Source organism: Oncorhynchus clarkii, unplaced genomic scaffold, assembly GCF_045791955.1.
Source record: "Oncorhynchus clarkii lewisi isolate Uvic-CL-2024 unplaced genomic scaffold, UVic_Ocla_1.0 unplaced_contig_2377_pilon_pilon, whole genome shotgun sequence".
In the NCBI taxonomy this organism is placed as follows: domain Eukaryota; kingdom Metazoa; phylum Chordata; class Actinopteri; order Salmoniformes; family Salmonidae; genus Oncorhynchus; species Oncorhynchus clarkii.
In genome coordinates this window covers 220,001-235,000 of record NW_027261147.1, presented here as the reverse complement: position 1 = coordinate 235,000, position 15,000 = coordinate 220,001, and the positions used below count along the sequence as shown (strand labels likewise).

The 15,000-nt window shown below is 45.6% G+C and overlaps 2 protein-coding genes across 3 annotated transcripts in view; both read left to right on the top strand.

Moving 5' to 3' along the window:
* The window catches only part of LOC139405438 (claudin-9-like), a 3,280-nt gene extending 1,482 nt beyond the window's left edge, over positions 1-1,798 (top strand). The window contains exons 2-3 of one of the 2 annotated variants that reach the window (XM_071147766.1): positions 119-167; positions 610-1,798. In XM_071147766.1, the coding sequence (XP_071003867.1) occupies positions 883-1,536 (654 nt within the window). In that variant the 5' untranslated portion in view covers positions 119-167; positions 610-882 and the 3' untranslated portion in view covers positions 1,537-1,798. Of the gene's footprint in view, positions 1-118; positions 168-246; positions 266-609 lie in introns of those variants that run through there. The other variant, XM_071147767.1, reaches the window with a different exon arrangement.
* Positions 1,799-5,561: 3,763 nt separating this feature from the next.
* Positions 5,562-15,000, top strand: part of LOC139405436 (mitochondrial dicarboxylate carrier-like) — a 22,825-nt gene continuing 13,386 nt past the window's right edge. The window contains exons 1-2 of the mRNA XM_071147763.1: positions 5,562-6,050; positions 13,867-13,986. Of these exons, the coding sequence (XP_071003864.1) occupies positions 5,961-6,050; positions 13,867-13,986 (210 nt within the window). The 5' untranslated portion in view covers positions 5,562-5,960. The remainder of the gene's footprint in view (positions 6,051-13,866; positions 13,987-15,000) is intronic.

Below are 15,000 nucleotides of genomic sequence, written 5' to 3'. Positions count from 1 at the left end.
AATATGTTGGGACATGTTATAATTATAATATGTTGGGAATTGTTATTATGTGTGTAGACATTAACATAAACACAGGTTCAGAGTATTTACAATGTATTTCTTCATCATGTCCTGGCAGGAATATTGTTGTTGACCCGTCTGAGGATGTGGAAGAGGAGGGGTTTATAGTGACCATCACTGTTTCTACCATAAGACACAGAACTACTGGATATTCAACCAAGAGGAAAGAGACAGATCCATTAATGTGGAAGAGGAGGGGTTTATAGTGACCATCTCTGTTTCTACCATAAGACACAGAACTACTGGATATTCAACCAAGAGGAAAGAGACAGATCCATTAATGTGGAAGAGGAGACCATCACTGTTTCTACCATAAGACACAGAACTACTGGATATTCAACCAAGAGGAAAGAGACAGATCCATTAATGTGGAAGAGGAGACCATCACTGTTTCTACCATAAGACACAGAACTACTGGATATTCAACCAAGAGGAAAGAGACAGATCCATTAATGTGGAAGAGGAGACCATCACTGTTTCTACCATAAGACACAGAACTACTGGATATTCAACCAAGAGGAAAGAGACAGATCCATTAATGTGGAAGAGGAGACCATCACTGTTTCTACCATAAGACACAGAACTACTGGATATTCAACCAAGAGGAAAGAGACAGATCCATTCCTGCAACAATCCCGAGACGTACAAGAACACGTTATCAAGGGGAACTTCTGTCACCTGTAATCATTGTTTTGGAGAAGAGAGGAGATTTGACGCCATCTTGACAACACTCATCATCTAGTGAAAACCAGGGAAAACACACCAGGCCCAGTTGCAAGCAAAGTTCTTGAACAGAACTGTTTGGGACTTTTGCACGTCGCCATGGCGTCCACAGGTCTACAGTTACTTGGCCTCCTATTGGCCGTGATGGGCTGGGTGGGCGGGGCTCTCGTCTGCGCCGCCCCCTTGTGGCGAGTCTCCGCCTTCGCGGGTGGGGAGATCGTGATCGCCCAGGTTCTCTGGGAGGGGCTATGGATGACGTGTTTGTCCCAGAGTACGGGACAGATCCAGTGTAAGACTTACGACTCTACCCTGGCCCTCCCCGTCTCCGCCCAGGTGTCCCGTACCCTCTCCGTGCTCTCCCTCCTCTTCTGCCTCTTCGCCCTCCTGCTAGGCGTGGCTGGGGCGAAGTGCACCAAGTGTCTAGGGGAAGGAGCCTACTCGTCCAAGGCTAGGCTAGCCCGCGTGGCTGGGGCTCTGTTCTTCTTCTCTGGGCTGCTCTACCTGATACCCATCTGCTGGACGGCCTACGCCGTGGTCAGGGATTTTTACGATCCAAAAGTCGCCGCGCCGCTGAAGAGAGAGTTAGGCCCCGCCTTGTATCTAGGCTGGGGGGCGGGAATTCTGCTGCTGGTTGGAGGGGCTCTGCTAAACGCAGGCTCCTCCCCTCCAGGGGTTAGGGCAACGCCTACTTTTGGGGGAGGTGGGAGGAGTAACCCACTGCCCGTGGTGGTAGAGGAGAAGGAGTATGTTTGAACCGTCCCACACCAGGGTTGTGTTCATTACTTTGTGAGAAAATGGACTGAAACAGGGAGGGACTACCTGAACGCGTCCAATAAGAAATGTTCATTTTTGTTGTCCAATGTAAAACTTTTTGCAACATTATGCCCTAATGATTACAACCCCGTCACTAAACTCTCAGTGAAGGAGAGACAGGTCAACATGTAAATAAGAAAATGCTTATGATTACGTTTCAGAAAATCTGCATGATTATTCTCCATTTCTTTATGACCACTTGTAGACAGCTTTGTTATTTTGTTATGACATCATCTTCTAGTTGTTTTCATTATGACATCATCTTCTAGTTGTTTTCATTATGACATCATCCTCTAGTTGTTTTTATTCTGATTTGAGTTTTCTGTGTTAACTTCTTCTTGGTGAGTGTAATTTATACATGAAATAATAAAGTATGTTACAACATGTTTGTAATTGCTACTACACTCATATTTACACGTTATTTGTTTTAGCTACTGCAGTCATGTATTTACAAGTTGTTTGTTCCAGCTACTGCAGTTGTTTGTCAGAGTAGAAGGACAATGTGTGATGCACTTGTGTCAGTGTGGGAGGTGAAATGCATCGTGGGATGTGTTAATAACTAAATGTTTATTAATGTGACATAACTGTCATTTCTCAGATTCCACACTGCCCCCTCTCTCTCTCTCTCTGTGTGTGTGTGTGTGTGTGCGTGTCTGACAGGTGTTTGTGTGTATGCCAGACTCCTTGTGTGAGCAGTGTTTGTGTGTGTGTGCGTGTGTGTTGTATACAGAGTGGTTATACAGTAGCACAAAGGCAGAGTACAGGACACAGACAAAGACCATCTGTATAACATGTGCCAGGACAAGAGTCAGCCACAACATATTAACCCAGTCACGTGAACACGTACGACAGCATAGAAACAGAATCTATAGACCGGGCTCTCCCCATTCAAGTCAATGAAAGTTCCATATAGAGGTTACAAGTCCTTTCTAGAGATTCTATTTCTATGATAGTTCCATACAACAACAATGGACTCCATTATTACAGGGCTTTCCAGAACTGCGTTAAAATACTTGCTGATGACACAACAGTGGTCGGCCTGATCACCAACAACGATGAGACAGCCTATAGGGAGGAGGCCAGAGACCTGGCCGTGTGGTGCCAGGACAACAACCTCTCCCTCAACGTAATAAAGACAAAGGAGATGATTGATGACTACAGGAAAAGGAGGACCGAGCACGCCCCCATTCTCGTCGACGGGGCTGTAGTGGAGCAGGTTGAGCGCTTCAAGTTCCTTGGCGTCCACATCACCTACAACTTAACATGGTCCAAGCACACCAAGACAGTCGTGAAGAGGGCACGACAAAACCTATTCTGACTGAAAAGATTTGGCATTGGTCCGAAGATCCTCAAAAGGTTTTACAGCTGCACCATCGAGAGCATCCTGACGGGTTGCATCACTGCCTGGTATGGCAACTGCTCGGCCTCAGACCGCAAGGCACTACAGAGGCTAGTGCGAACGGCCCAGTACATCATCGGGGCCGAGCTTCCTGCCATCCAGGACCTCTATACCAGGCGGTGGCAGAGGAAGGCCCTAAACATTGTCAAAGACTCCAGCCACCCTAGTCATAGACTGTTCTCTCTGCAACCGCACGGCAAGCGGAACCGGAGCGCCAAGTCTAGGTCCAAGAGGCTTCTAAACAGCTTCTACCCCAACCTCCATCTCTTCAATCAAAGACTCAATCATGGACACTCTTACTGACAGTTGTGGCTGCTTCGTGTGATGTATTGTTGTCCCTACCTTCTTGCCTTTGTGCTGTTGTCTGGGCCCAATAATGTTTGTACCATGTTTTATGCTGCTACCATGTTGTGCTGCTGTCATTTTGTGTTGCTACCATGTTGTTGTCATGTTGTGTTGCTACCATGCTGTGTTGTCATGTGTTGCTGCCATGCTATGTTGTTGTCTTAAGTCTCTCTTTATGTAGTGTTGTGGTGTCTTGTGGTGATGTGTGTTTTGTCCTACATTTTTATTTTTAATCCCAGCTACCATCCCCGCAGGAGGCCTTTGCCTTTTGGTAGGCCGTCATTATAAATAAGAATTTGTTCTGAACTGACTTGCCTACTTAAATAAAGCTTGAATATATATATGTATATTAAAGGTCTGGTGCTGGGTCTCAAGGTGCTTTAAAAAAACGAACCCCATCCACTACCAATGTAACCTTTAATTTAACTAGGCAAGTCAGTTAAGAACAAATTCTTATTGACAATGATGGACGACGCTGGGCCAATTGTGCGCCCTGCCCTATGGTACTCCCAATCATGGCTGGTTGTGATACAGCCTGGAATCAAACCAGGGTGTCTGTAGTGACACCTCAAGCACTGAGATGAAGTGCCTGACACTGCTGTGCCACTCGGGAGCCAAAAACGTGGTATATCTGAGAAATGAACAACAGCCATGTTGTGGAACTACTATTAGCAATCAACTCATAGAATGGCAAAGACAATTACACTTTTACACTTTGACTATTTCTGTGACAATATTTACAGGGAAGGCCTTTAGACCGAAACCAAACTACAGTTCCCCTATATATCCACAAGGGGCAGTAGAGGTGTATTTTTCACAGAAACAAAGTCATCTTTCACACAGAGGGAGAGGGTGTATCTCAATAGTCTAGTGGCTTTACTCTCCTTGTCTCGCCGCTTGCCTTTGTGCTGATTTCAAAATACAAGATAGGACAACACACAGATAGCAATGTGAAGGATGGCTAATGGGCATTTGTCAAGTCATCTCACGTTCTATACAGATGAAGGAAAGGAGACATAAAAGGTTAGGAAGCCAAGCCAGACTATTGAGATGCATCCCCTACTGGACAAGCGTCTCCATAGTTACTGAAACAGCATGGGGATTTTAAGGGTCACATTCCGTAGTGAGTTGTTCTAAGTTCAGGGAAGCAAAGACTTGGAAATGACATTTTTTTTGGTTGAAAAGGTCAGACACAGTTAAGCAATGTTAAATTAAATGAACCTGGACTAGCCTATCAAATGCTATATGCTTAGGCTAGTCAATGTTGTGACCTCAATACAAGTATCTGTGTGGAAGGGCGAGCATGTTCATTTGGACCAGTGACCAAAATTCCAGCGCTTAAAAGAACTCTTTGCACCAGGCAGGAATGTTACAGCGCGCGAAGAGATTCCGACCAAGTCAGGAGCGCGCACACAAACACATTGGGTCAACGTGTACCACCACCTCTTATGCCACACACACACAATAACAACTAATATAACGTGTATATTTAAACACAGGGCATGTGACCTTCTGTGTGACTCTTTAACAATGTTCTGATTAGTATTTGTCCTGGGGAATGCGAGGCGAGCTGGCAAACTCCTCCTGGCGCGAGGTCAGCATTACACAGAGGCATTCTGGAACAACGGTGGCTTTTAAACACGTTGAAGTGTTTGACATAAGATGTGAAGTTGTACTTTTACATGGTTATGTGCTGTTTTTAGTAGCCTTCTGAGAAATGGCTCTAGGTATTGTCTAGCGCTCGCCAACAGGCTGCCAAGTGACGACTGCATTGAAAAATAGAAGTTTAACGGGTTACATTTTGGCTACAGTCAATGCGGATGTTATTGCATCTGTGACGGATGACACGAACAGCTCTCGGTCAAAAGCAATGTCAGAGAGTTCGGGAAACAATAACAGTAGAATAGATACTTTGTAACCCGTTTCAAATTGTTTCATCTAACCATTCGTTACCACGGATACAATGTATCGCCGTTCGAGTCCGTTGAAAAAGAAAGTTTCCTCACTGGAGAATGTTGGAAATTGTTTCCCTTAAAGCGACAGAGTACTTGTACACTGTGTCTGGTTGGGTAGCTGACAACTTGAGGGTGTACTGTCTCTTTAAGAAAAACGGGCATCCTCTCTGTAGCGTAGATTAGAGAAACCGGGGACTTTTTCAGTTTTGACGTTTGCAAAAACAACCTGCAGAAAATAAATTGTCGAGCGGCGACCTTTGAGTCTGTCTAGTTAGAGCCCTAGGAGGCAGTTCCTCAGCCCGGGGTGGCAATTGGCTGCGCGTGCACTCACTGCGACTCCCCTCTTGTGTCTCGCTCGATCCATTTCCTATCACGCGTTCTGTAAAATTGCCTACACACACACGCACGATGTGGTTTGCGTGTGTATGCGTGCACCGGAACCCAAAGTCCGTCGGTGGCGTCGGCAAATTTGAAGATTAACGAGGTTATCTTCCATTCGACCCGCGGAGAGAGAGAGAGAGGACCAGAAAGCACAGACTGCTGCGCCGACCTGCTTGCGTGTCGAGGCGGAAAGGGAGCCTGGCTCTGGCCAGCTGCGTTGTTGGACTGGATCGAATTGGACTCAGCGAAGAGCAGTAGGACTATATAAAGACAAGAGGGGAAATATGAGCGATAAACGGATGTCGCGGTGGTATTTTGGGGGGCTCGCCTCCTGTGGGGCTGCCTGCTGCACCCATCCTCTGGACCTCATCAAAGTAAGTGCTGGAGAGAGAACCCTAGAACCCCCTAGCAGGATTATAGTCGACCTACAGAGGCTGCAGGCCCGCTAGTCAGCCAGCTGTTTACCTGGGAAACTAGGGACAACAACTGCCCTAATTTCATCCTGTGTCATAAAAGACTAAACGGGCTACTGGGATCCATCCAAACGGAACACAGCGCCCTGCTGATGATTGGAGAAAATAGGACAGAAAATGAAAGTTGTAGAATAATTTTCTCTCTCTCTCTCGTCTAGCCTAGTGACATGACTGTCTGTGTCCCGCGGAGGTACGGGAAGCAGTGATCGGCCTTGTTAAGCGCGATATCTCCAGTTCACTGACCGGCTAACCGCGCCGTTACGGTGCAAAGTAAACAGGGTTGGGCCTAGTCGAACTGTAGCGTTATAGCCGTCTCATATTACGGATAACTTACAGTAGTAGTAGCCACATGCTCTACTGTTGTCATTGAGCATGTTCACACCAGGGTCATCTTGAAGTCAGGAATAGCACACACAGAATGACATATCCTAACTCTACAGTAGGCCTGTGTGCGGTATAGCGTTTGTAGGCTTAATTAACACGCCTGATGAACACTGCAGGTCCCAGCTGAACTGTACTGGCCTGTTAATGCATCCAGCATAGTTTCTGGAACCGTCCTGGAAAGTGAAGGAAAATACCAGAGCCAGCACAGTGCGGTTGTGGTCCTACAGTGTAACAGGCAACAGGATGACAGATGCATACAAGTAGGTCAGTGTGTAGTATAATTATATAGACGTGGTATGAAATTACAGCACTAACTAGCAGTCTTAAAGCAGCTGGGGCTTCCTGTGTGTAGCGTCTCTGTGTTTGAGTGTACTAAGAGGTCTGGGCCTTTATGGCACAGGTGGTAGTCCACAAGGAAGGCCTGTAACTGCAGGGTTGCTGGTTCAAACCCTGCTCCAGATGCTTTCCCTTCGATCGCTGTATATGTATTGGTAGTGGGTGGAGCTAGTGTTGGACAGAGGGCAGTGGGTGGAGCTAGTGTTGTACAGAGGGTAGTGGGAGGAGCTAGTCTTGTACAGAGGGTAGTGGGAGGAGCTAGTGTTGGACCGAGGGTAGTGGGTGGAGCTAGTGTTGGACAGAGGGTAGTGGGAGGAGCTAGTGTTGGACAGAGATGATAGGACAGTGGGTGGAGCTATTGTTGGACAGAGGTGTGTGAGTTTGGAGTTGATAGTGTAGCCTAGACAGCCTGTCTCAACTCGCCTACTTAGAAAAGTCTAAAGGTGTATAATTACTTTGTTGGAGAGTCCCACACACACACCCATACAGCACACACACACACACACACACACACACACACACACACCCATACACAAACACAAATGTCATGGAGAATGTACAGGCCAGGGTCATCTACTGTTGTCATGGAGCATGTACAGGGTCATCTACTGTTGTCATGGAGAATGTACAGGCCAGGGTAATCTGCTGTTGTCATGGAGAATGTACAGGCCAGGGTCATCTACTGTTGTCATGGAGAATGTACAGGCCAGGGTCATCTACTGTTCTCATGGAGCATGTACAGGCCAGGGTCATCTGGATGTCTAGAATAGATCCACCCATCCTGGTCTATCCTGTAGGCTGGTGCAGAGAGAGAGAGAGAGAGAGATGCATAATCCTCAGGGAGATCTCAAGAGTTGACAAACCTGCCAGAACAAGACAAACAAGATGTGTATGAAGCATTGGTCCTCTGAAGCTAGCCATGCCCAGAGCCATCTGTTCAGAGAGTTGGGTCAGCCTTTAGAACGGACACCATGTTAGTTGCCTTCAATTCTCAAACTGTTGGTGATGTCACAATAGGAGAGAGCCTCTGACAATTCCCTATGAAATAACCCGCTGGAAACGAGCTACCTGTGTGTGCACTGTGGAGGCCAATCAGAACGTTCAGAATCAGAATCATCAGTTTGTTCTCCTGAAGCTAGCCGTGCCTCTCCTCTCTGACCTAGTGAAGCTAGCCGTGCCTCTCCTCTCTGACCTAGTGAAGCTAGCCGTGCCTCTCCTCTCTGACCTAGTGAAGCTAGCCGTGCCTCTCCTCTCTGACCTAGTGAAGCTAGCCGTGCCTCTCCTCTCTGACCTAGTGAAGCTAGCCGTGCCTCTCCTCTCTGACCTAGTGAAGCTAGCCGTGCCTCTCCTCTCTGACCTAGTGAAGCTAGCCGTGCCTCTCCTCTCTGACCTAGTGAAGCTAGCCGTGCCTCTCCTCTCTGACCTAGTGAAGCTAGCCGTGCCTCTCCTATCTGACCTAGTGAAGCTAGCCGTGCCTCTCCTCTCTGACCTAGTGAAGCTAGCCGTGCCTCTCCTCTCTGACCTAGTGAAGCTAGCCGTGCCTCTCCTATCTGACCTAGTGAAGCTAGCCGTGCCTCTCCTATCTGACCTAGTGAAGCTAGCCGTGCCTCTCCTATCTGACCTAGTGAAGCTAGCCGTGCCTCTCCTCTCTGACCTAGTGAAGCTAGCCGTGCCTCTCCTATCTGACCTAGTGAAGCTAGCCGTGCCTCTCCTCTCTGACCTAGTGAAGCTAGCCGTGCCTCTCCTATCTATCCTAGTGAAGCTAGCCGTGCCTCTCCTATCTGACCTAGTGAAGCTAGCCGTGCCTCTCCTCTCTGACCTAGTGAAGCTAGCCGTGCCTCTCCTCTCTGACCTAGTGAAGCTAGCCGTGCCTCTCCTCTCTGACCTAGTGAAGCTAGCCGTGCCTCTCCTATCTGACCTAGTGAAGCTAGCCGTGCCTCTCCTCTCTGACCTAGTGAAGCTAGCCGTGCCTCTCCTCTCTGACCTAGTGAAGCTAGCCGTGCCTCTCCTCTCTGACCTAGTGAAGCTAGCCGTGCCTCTCCTCTCTGACCTAGTGAAGCTAGCCGTGCCTCTCCTCTCTGACCTAGTGAAGCTAGCCGTGCCTCTCCTCTCTGACCTAGTGAAGCTAGCCGTGCCTCTCCTCTCTGACCTAGTGAAGCTAGCCGTGCCTCTCCTCTCTGACCTAGTGAAGCTAGCCGTGCCTCTCCTCTCTGACCTAGTGAAGCTAGCCGTGCCTCTCCTCTCTGACCTAGTGAAGCTAGCCGTGCCTCTCCTCTCTGACCTAGTGAAGCTAGCCGTGCCTCTCCTCTCTGACCTAGTGAAGCTAGCCGTGCCTCTCCTATCTGACCTAGTGAAGCTAGCCGTGCCTCTCCTCTCTGACCTAGTTCCAACAACATACTGTTGTTACTACGCCTGTTTAGTCTGGCATGAAGTCAGTTGCCCTAGTAACACCCTGAGGGGAGGATCAGGATCGTGTGTGTGTGTGTGTGTGTGTGTGTGTGTGTGTGTGTGTGTGTGTGTGTGTGTGTGTGTGTGTGTGTGTGTGTGTGTGTGTGTGTGTGTGTAACTTGAAACAACTTAACACCCACATCTAAGTTATGGCATTGTCTTCCTATCAGTATTAGAATCTATTGAGTCATGACTGTAACAATGGAACAGTGTGTTGGTGATGTGACTCAGGACTAGCTGGAGGTCAGAGGTTAAATGCTGACTTTCTCTTTTTGGGAAAAGGCCCCAGCTCTGCATTTTTGACTTTCAGTGTCATTAGAGGAGATACTTACTATATCCTGACTATCTTCTCTAGTCATCAGAGACTAGAGTCAACAAACTCACTCACTTATTTGTTAGTTATTTAATGAATTAGTCATTTTGTTTGTTCATTCCTTCGGTCATTCATGCACTTTTGTTTTATTAGTTGGTTCAGTCATTCGTTCACTCATTGCACTGTGTCCTGACTGGAGAGATTATTGAGTATCAGCCAGGTCCTGTAGCAACCAGCTATCTGTGTCTCTACTCAGGGTGTGAATTATTATCTACTCACACCAGGGGGGGGAGAGAGAGAGAGAGAGAGAGACTGCTATTTACAGTTAGCGAGAGGGAGTGGATGATGGAGAGAAAGAGGGAAGGAAAAATAATGAAATAGAGAATGAGAAAGAGAGATGGAGGGAGGGAGGGAAGGAGGGAGGGAGTTTGTGTTCCATAGTTGAAGGCCTCGGCGGCCTTTGAGCTCAAACAGTTCTGATAAGCCGGTGGGAGCGAGAGACGTGATTGGACGGATGGAGGCCACACTTGGAGCAGAGTCCAGTCGATAAAAAGCCCTCTGAGAAGAACAATACATTACACTGTCAGAGAGAGACATAAGGAAGGAGGGAGAGAATTCAAAGGAAGTCAGAATTACCTACAAAAAACCTGTTCCCTGTACACACACGAGAATGTCAGTAATTGTGACATTCCAACTACTGCTACCACTACAACTGTCACAACCCCATATCTACAACTATCTCCACTGACTCACAACTACTACATTATACTACTATCTCACTACTACTACATTATACTACTATCTCCACTGACTCACTACTACTACATTATACTACTATCTCCACTGACTCACTACTACTACATTATACTACTATCTCACTACTACTACATTATACTACTATCTCCACTGACTCACAACTACTACATTATACTACTATCTCCACTGACTCACAACTACTACATTATACTACTATCTCCACTGACTCACAACTACTACATTATACTACTATCTCCACTGACTCACAACTACTACATTATACTACTATCTCCACTGACTCACTACTACTACATTATACTACTATCTCCACTGACTCACTACTACTACATTATACTACTATCTCCACTGACTCACAACTACTACATTATACTACTATCTCCACTGACTCACTACTACTACATTGTACTACTATCTTCACTGACTCACTACTACATTATACTACTATCTCCACTGACTCACTACTACTACATTATACTACTATCTCCACTGACTCACAACTACTACATTATACTACTATCTCCACTGACTCAGTACTACTACATTATACTACTATCTCCACTGACTCACAACTACTACATGGTACTACTATCTCTATAGACAGTAACTACTACATGGAACTACTATCTCTATAGACAGTAACTACTACATGGTACTACTATCTCTATAGACAGTAACTACTACATGGTACTACTATCTCTATAGACAGTAACTACTACATGGTACTACTATCTCTATAGGCAGTAACTACTACATGGTACTACTATCTCTATAGGCAGTAACTACTACATGGTACTACTATCTCTATAGACAGTAACTACTACATGGCACTACTACATGGTACTACTATCTCTATAGGCAGTAACTACTACATGGTACTACTATCTCTATAGGCAGTAACTACTACATGGTACTACTATCTCTATAGACAGTAACTACTACATGGCACTACTACATGGTACTACTATCTCTATAGACAGTAACTACTACATGGTACTACTATCTCTATAGACAGTAACTACAACATGGTACTACTACATGGTACTACTATCTCTATAGACGGTACTACTACATGGTACTACTACATGGTACTACTATCTCTATAGACAGTAACTACTACATGGTACTACTACATGGTACTACTATCTCTATAGACAGTAACTACTACATGGTACTACTATCTCTATAGACAGTAACTACTTCATGGTACTACTATCTCTATAGACAGTAACTACTACATGGCACTACTACATGGTACTACTATCTCTATAGACAGTAACTACTACATGGTACTACTATCTCTATAGACAGTAACTACTACATGGTACTACTATCTCTATAGACAGTAACTACAACATGGTACTACTATCTCTATAGACAGTAACTACTACATGGTACTACTATCTCTATAGACAGTAACTACTACATGGTATTACTACTACATGGTACTACTATCTCTATAGACAGTAACTACAACATGGTACTACTATCTCTATAGACAGTAACTACAACATGGTACTACTATCTCTATAGGCAGTAACTACTACATGGTACTACTATCTCTATAGACAGTAACTACTACATGGTACTACTATCTCTATAGACAGTAACTACTACATGGTACTACTATCTCTATAGACAGTAACTACTACATGGTACTACTATCTCTATAGACAGTAACTACTACATGGTACTACTATCTCTATAGACAGTAACTACTACATGGTACTACTATCTCTATAGACAGTAAACTACTGCATGGTACTACTGCATGGTACTACTATCTCTATAGACAGTAACTACAACATGGTACTACTATCTCTATAGACAGTAACTACTACATGGTACTACTATCTCTATAGACAGTAACTACTACATGGTACTACTATCTCTATAGACAGTAACTACTACATGGTACTACTATCTCTATAGACAGTAACTACTACATGGTACTACTATCTCTATAGACAGTAACTACTACATGGTACTACTATCTCTATAGACAGTAACTACTACATGGCATTACTACTACATTATACTACTATCTCTATAGACAGTAACTACTACATGGTATTACTACTACATTATACTACTATCTCTATAGACAGTAACTACTACATGGTACTACTATCTCTATAGACAGTAACTACTACATGGTACTACTATCTCTATAGACAGTAACTACTACATGGTACTACTATCGCTATAGACAGTAACTACTACATGGTACTACTACTACATGGTACTACTATCTCTATAGACAGTAACTACTACATGGTACTACTACATGGTACTACTATCTCTATAGGCAGTAACTACTACATGGTACTACTATCTCTATAGACAGTAACTACTACATGGTACTACTATCTCTATAGACAGTAACTACTACATGGTATTACTACTACATTATACTACTATCTCTATAGACAGTAACTACTACATGGTATTACTACTACATTATACTACTATCTCTATAGACAGTAACTACTACATGGTACTACTATCGCTATAGACAGTAACTACTACATGGTACTACTACTACATGGTACTACTATCTCTATAGACAGTAACTACTACATGGTACTACTACATGGTACTACTATCTCTATAGACAGTAACTACTACATGGTACTACTATCTCTATAGACAGTAACTACTACATGGTACTACTATCTCTATAGACAGTAACTACTACATGGTATTACTACTACATTATACTACTATCTCTATAGACAGTAACTACTACATGGTATTACTACTACATTATACTACTATCTCTATAGACAGTAACTACTACATGGTACTACTATCTCTATAGACAGTAACTACTACATGGTACTACTATCTCTATAGACAGTAACTACTACATGGTACTACTATCGCTATAGACAGTAACTACTACATGGTACTACTACTACATGGTACTACTATCTCTATAGACAGTAACTACTACATGGTACTACTACATGGTACTACTATCTCTATAGGCAGTAACTACTACATGGTACTACTACATTATACTACTATCTCTATAGACAGTAACTACTACATGGTACTACTATCTCTATAGACAGTAAACTATAATAGACCTCAAGGACAGCATGTGTGTGCGTGTGTGTGTGTGTGTGTGTGTGTGCACGGCGATGTGTGTGTAGATTTATCTCTACCATAAGTCACAGTGACACGCCTGTTCCTGCCATCGTGTACCACCTCACAGATCACCACAGTTACAACCAGGTCAGCTGAGCTATAAACACTCAGACAGCAGCATGACAGACAGAAACACGCTAGTATGTGTGTCTGTCTGTCTGTCTGTCTTAGCGAGAGAGACAGTTCCACAGTCACTAAGAAATACACACTGATGACTGACTGTGATAATGGTAATGATGATGAAGATACTGATATTGATTGTATTTGTAATGATGAAGATGATGAAATAGTGATTTTGTGTGTGCGTAGGTCCACCTGCAGACCCAGCAGAAGGGGAAGATGGGGATGGTGAGCATGGCCATGCAGGTAGTGAAGAACGATGGAGCTCTGGCTTTGTACAACGGACTCAGCGCATCACTCTGCAGACAGGTAGGAGGATGGAGAGGGGGTGGTAGAGAGGAGGGAGAGGGTGTGGTAGGAGGATAGAGAGTGGTAGGAGGATGGAGAGGGGGTGGTAGAGAGGGGAGAGGGGGTGGTAGAGAGGAGGGAGAGGGTGTGGTAGGAGGATAGAGAGTGGTAGGAGGATGGATAGGGGGTGGTAGAGAGGAGGGAGAGGGTGTGTGGTAGAGAGGGGGGGAGAGGGTGTGTGGTAGAGAGGGGGGAGAAGGAGAGGGTGTGTGTTAGAGAGGGGGGAGAAGGAGAGGGTGTGTGTTAGAGAGGGGGGGGAGAAGGAGAGGGGGTGTGTTAGAGAGGGGGGGGGGGGGGGGGGGGGGGTGTTAGAGAGGGGGGAGAAGGAGAGGGGGTGTGTTAGAGAGGGGGGAGAAGGAGAGGGGGTGTGTTAGAGAGGGGGGGAGAAGGAGAGGGGGTGTGTTAGAGAGGGGGGGAGAAGGAGAGGGTGTGTGTTAGAGAGGGGGGGAGAAGGAGAGGGTGTGTGTTAGAGAGGGGGGAGAAGGAGAGGGTGTGTGTTAGAGAGGGGGGGAGAAGGAGAGGGTGTGTGTTAGAGAGGGGGGAGAAGGAGAGGGTGTGTGTTAGAGAGGGGGGAGAAGGAGAGGGTGTGTGTTAGAGAGGGGGGAGAAGGAGAGGGTGTGTGTTAGAGAGGGGGGAGAAGGAGAGGGTGTGTGTTAGAGAGAGGGGGAGAAGGAGAGGGTGTGTGTTAGAGAGGGGGGGAGAAGGAGAGGGTGTGTGTTAGAGAGAGGGGGAGAAGGAGAGGGTGTGTGTTAGAGAGGGGTGATGGCCTAGGAACAGTGGGTTAACTGCCTTGTTCAGGGGCAGAACGACAGATTTTTACCTTATCAGGTCGGGGATTTGATCTTGCAACCTTTCGGTCACTAGTCCAACATTCTAACCACTAGACTACCTACCGCCCCAATGCCTCACCTGGATCCAGTTTGTTTCATTGGCCGAGTGGAAGTTATTGCATCAGAGGAAATTCTCTATATGAAG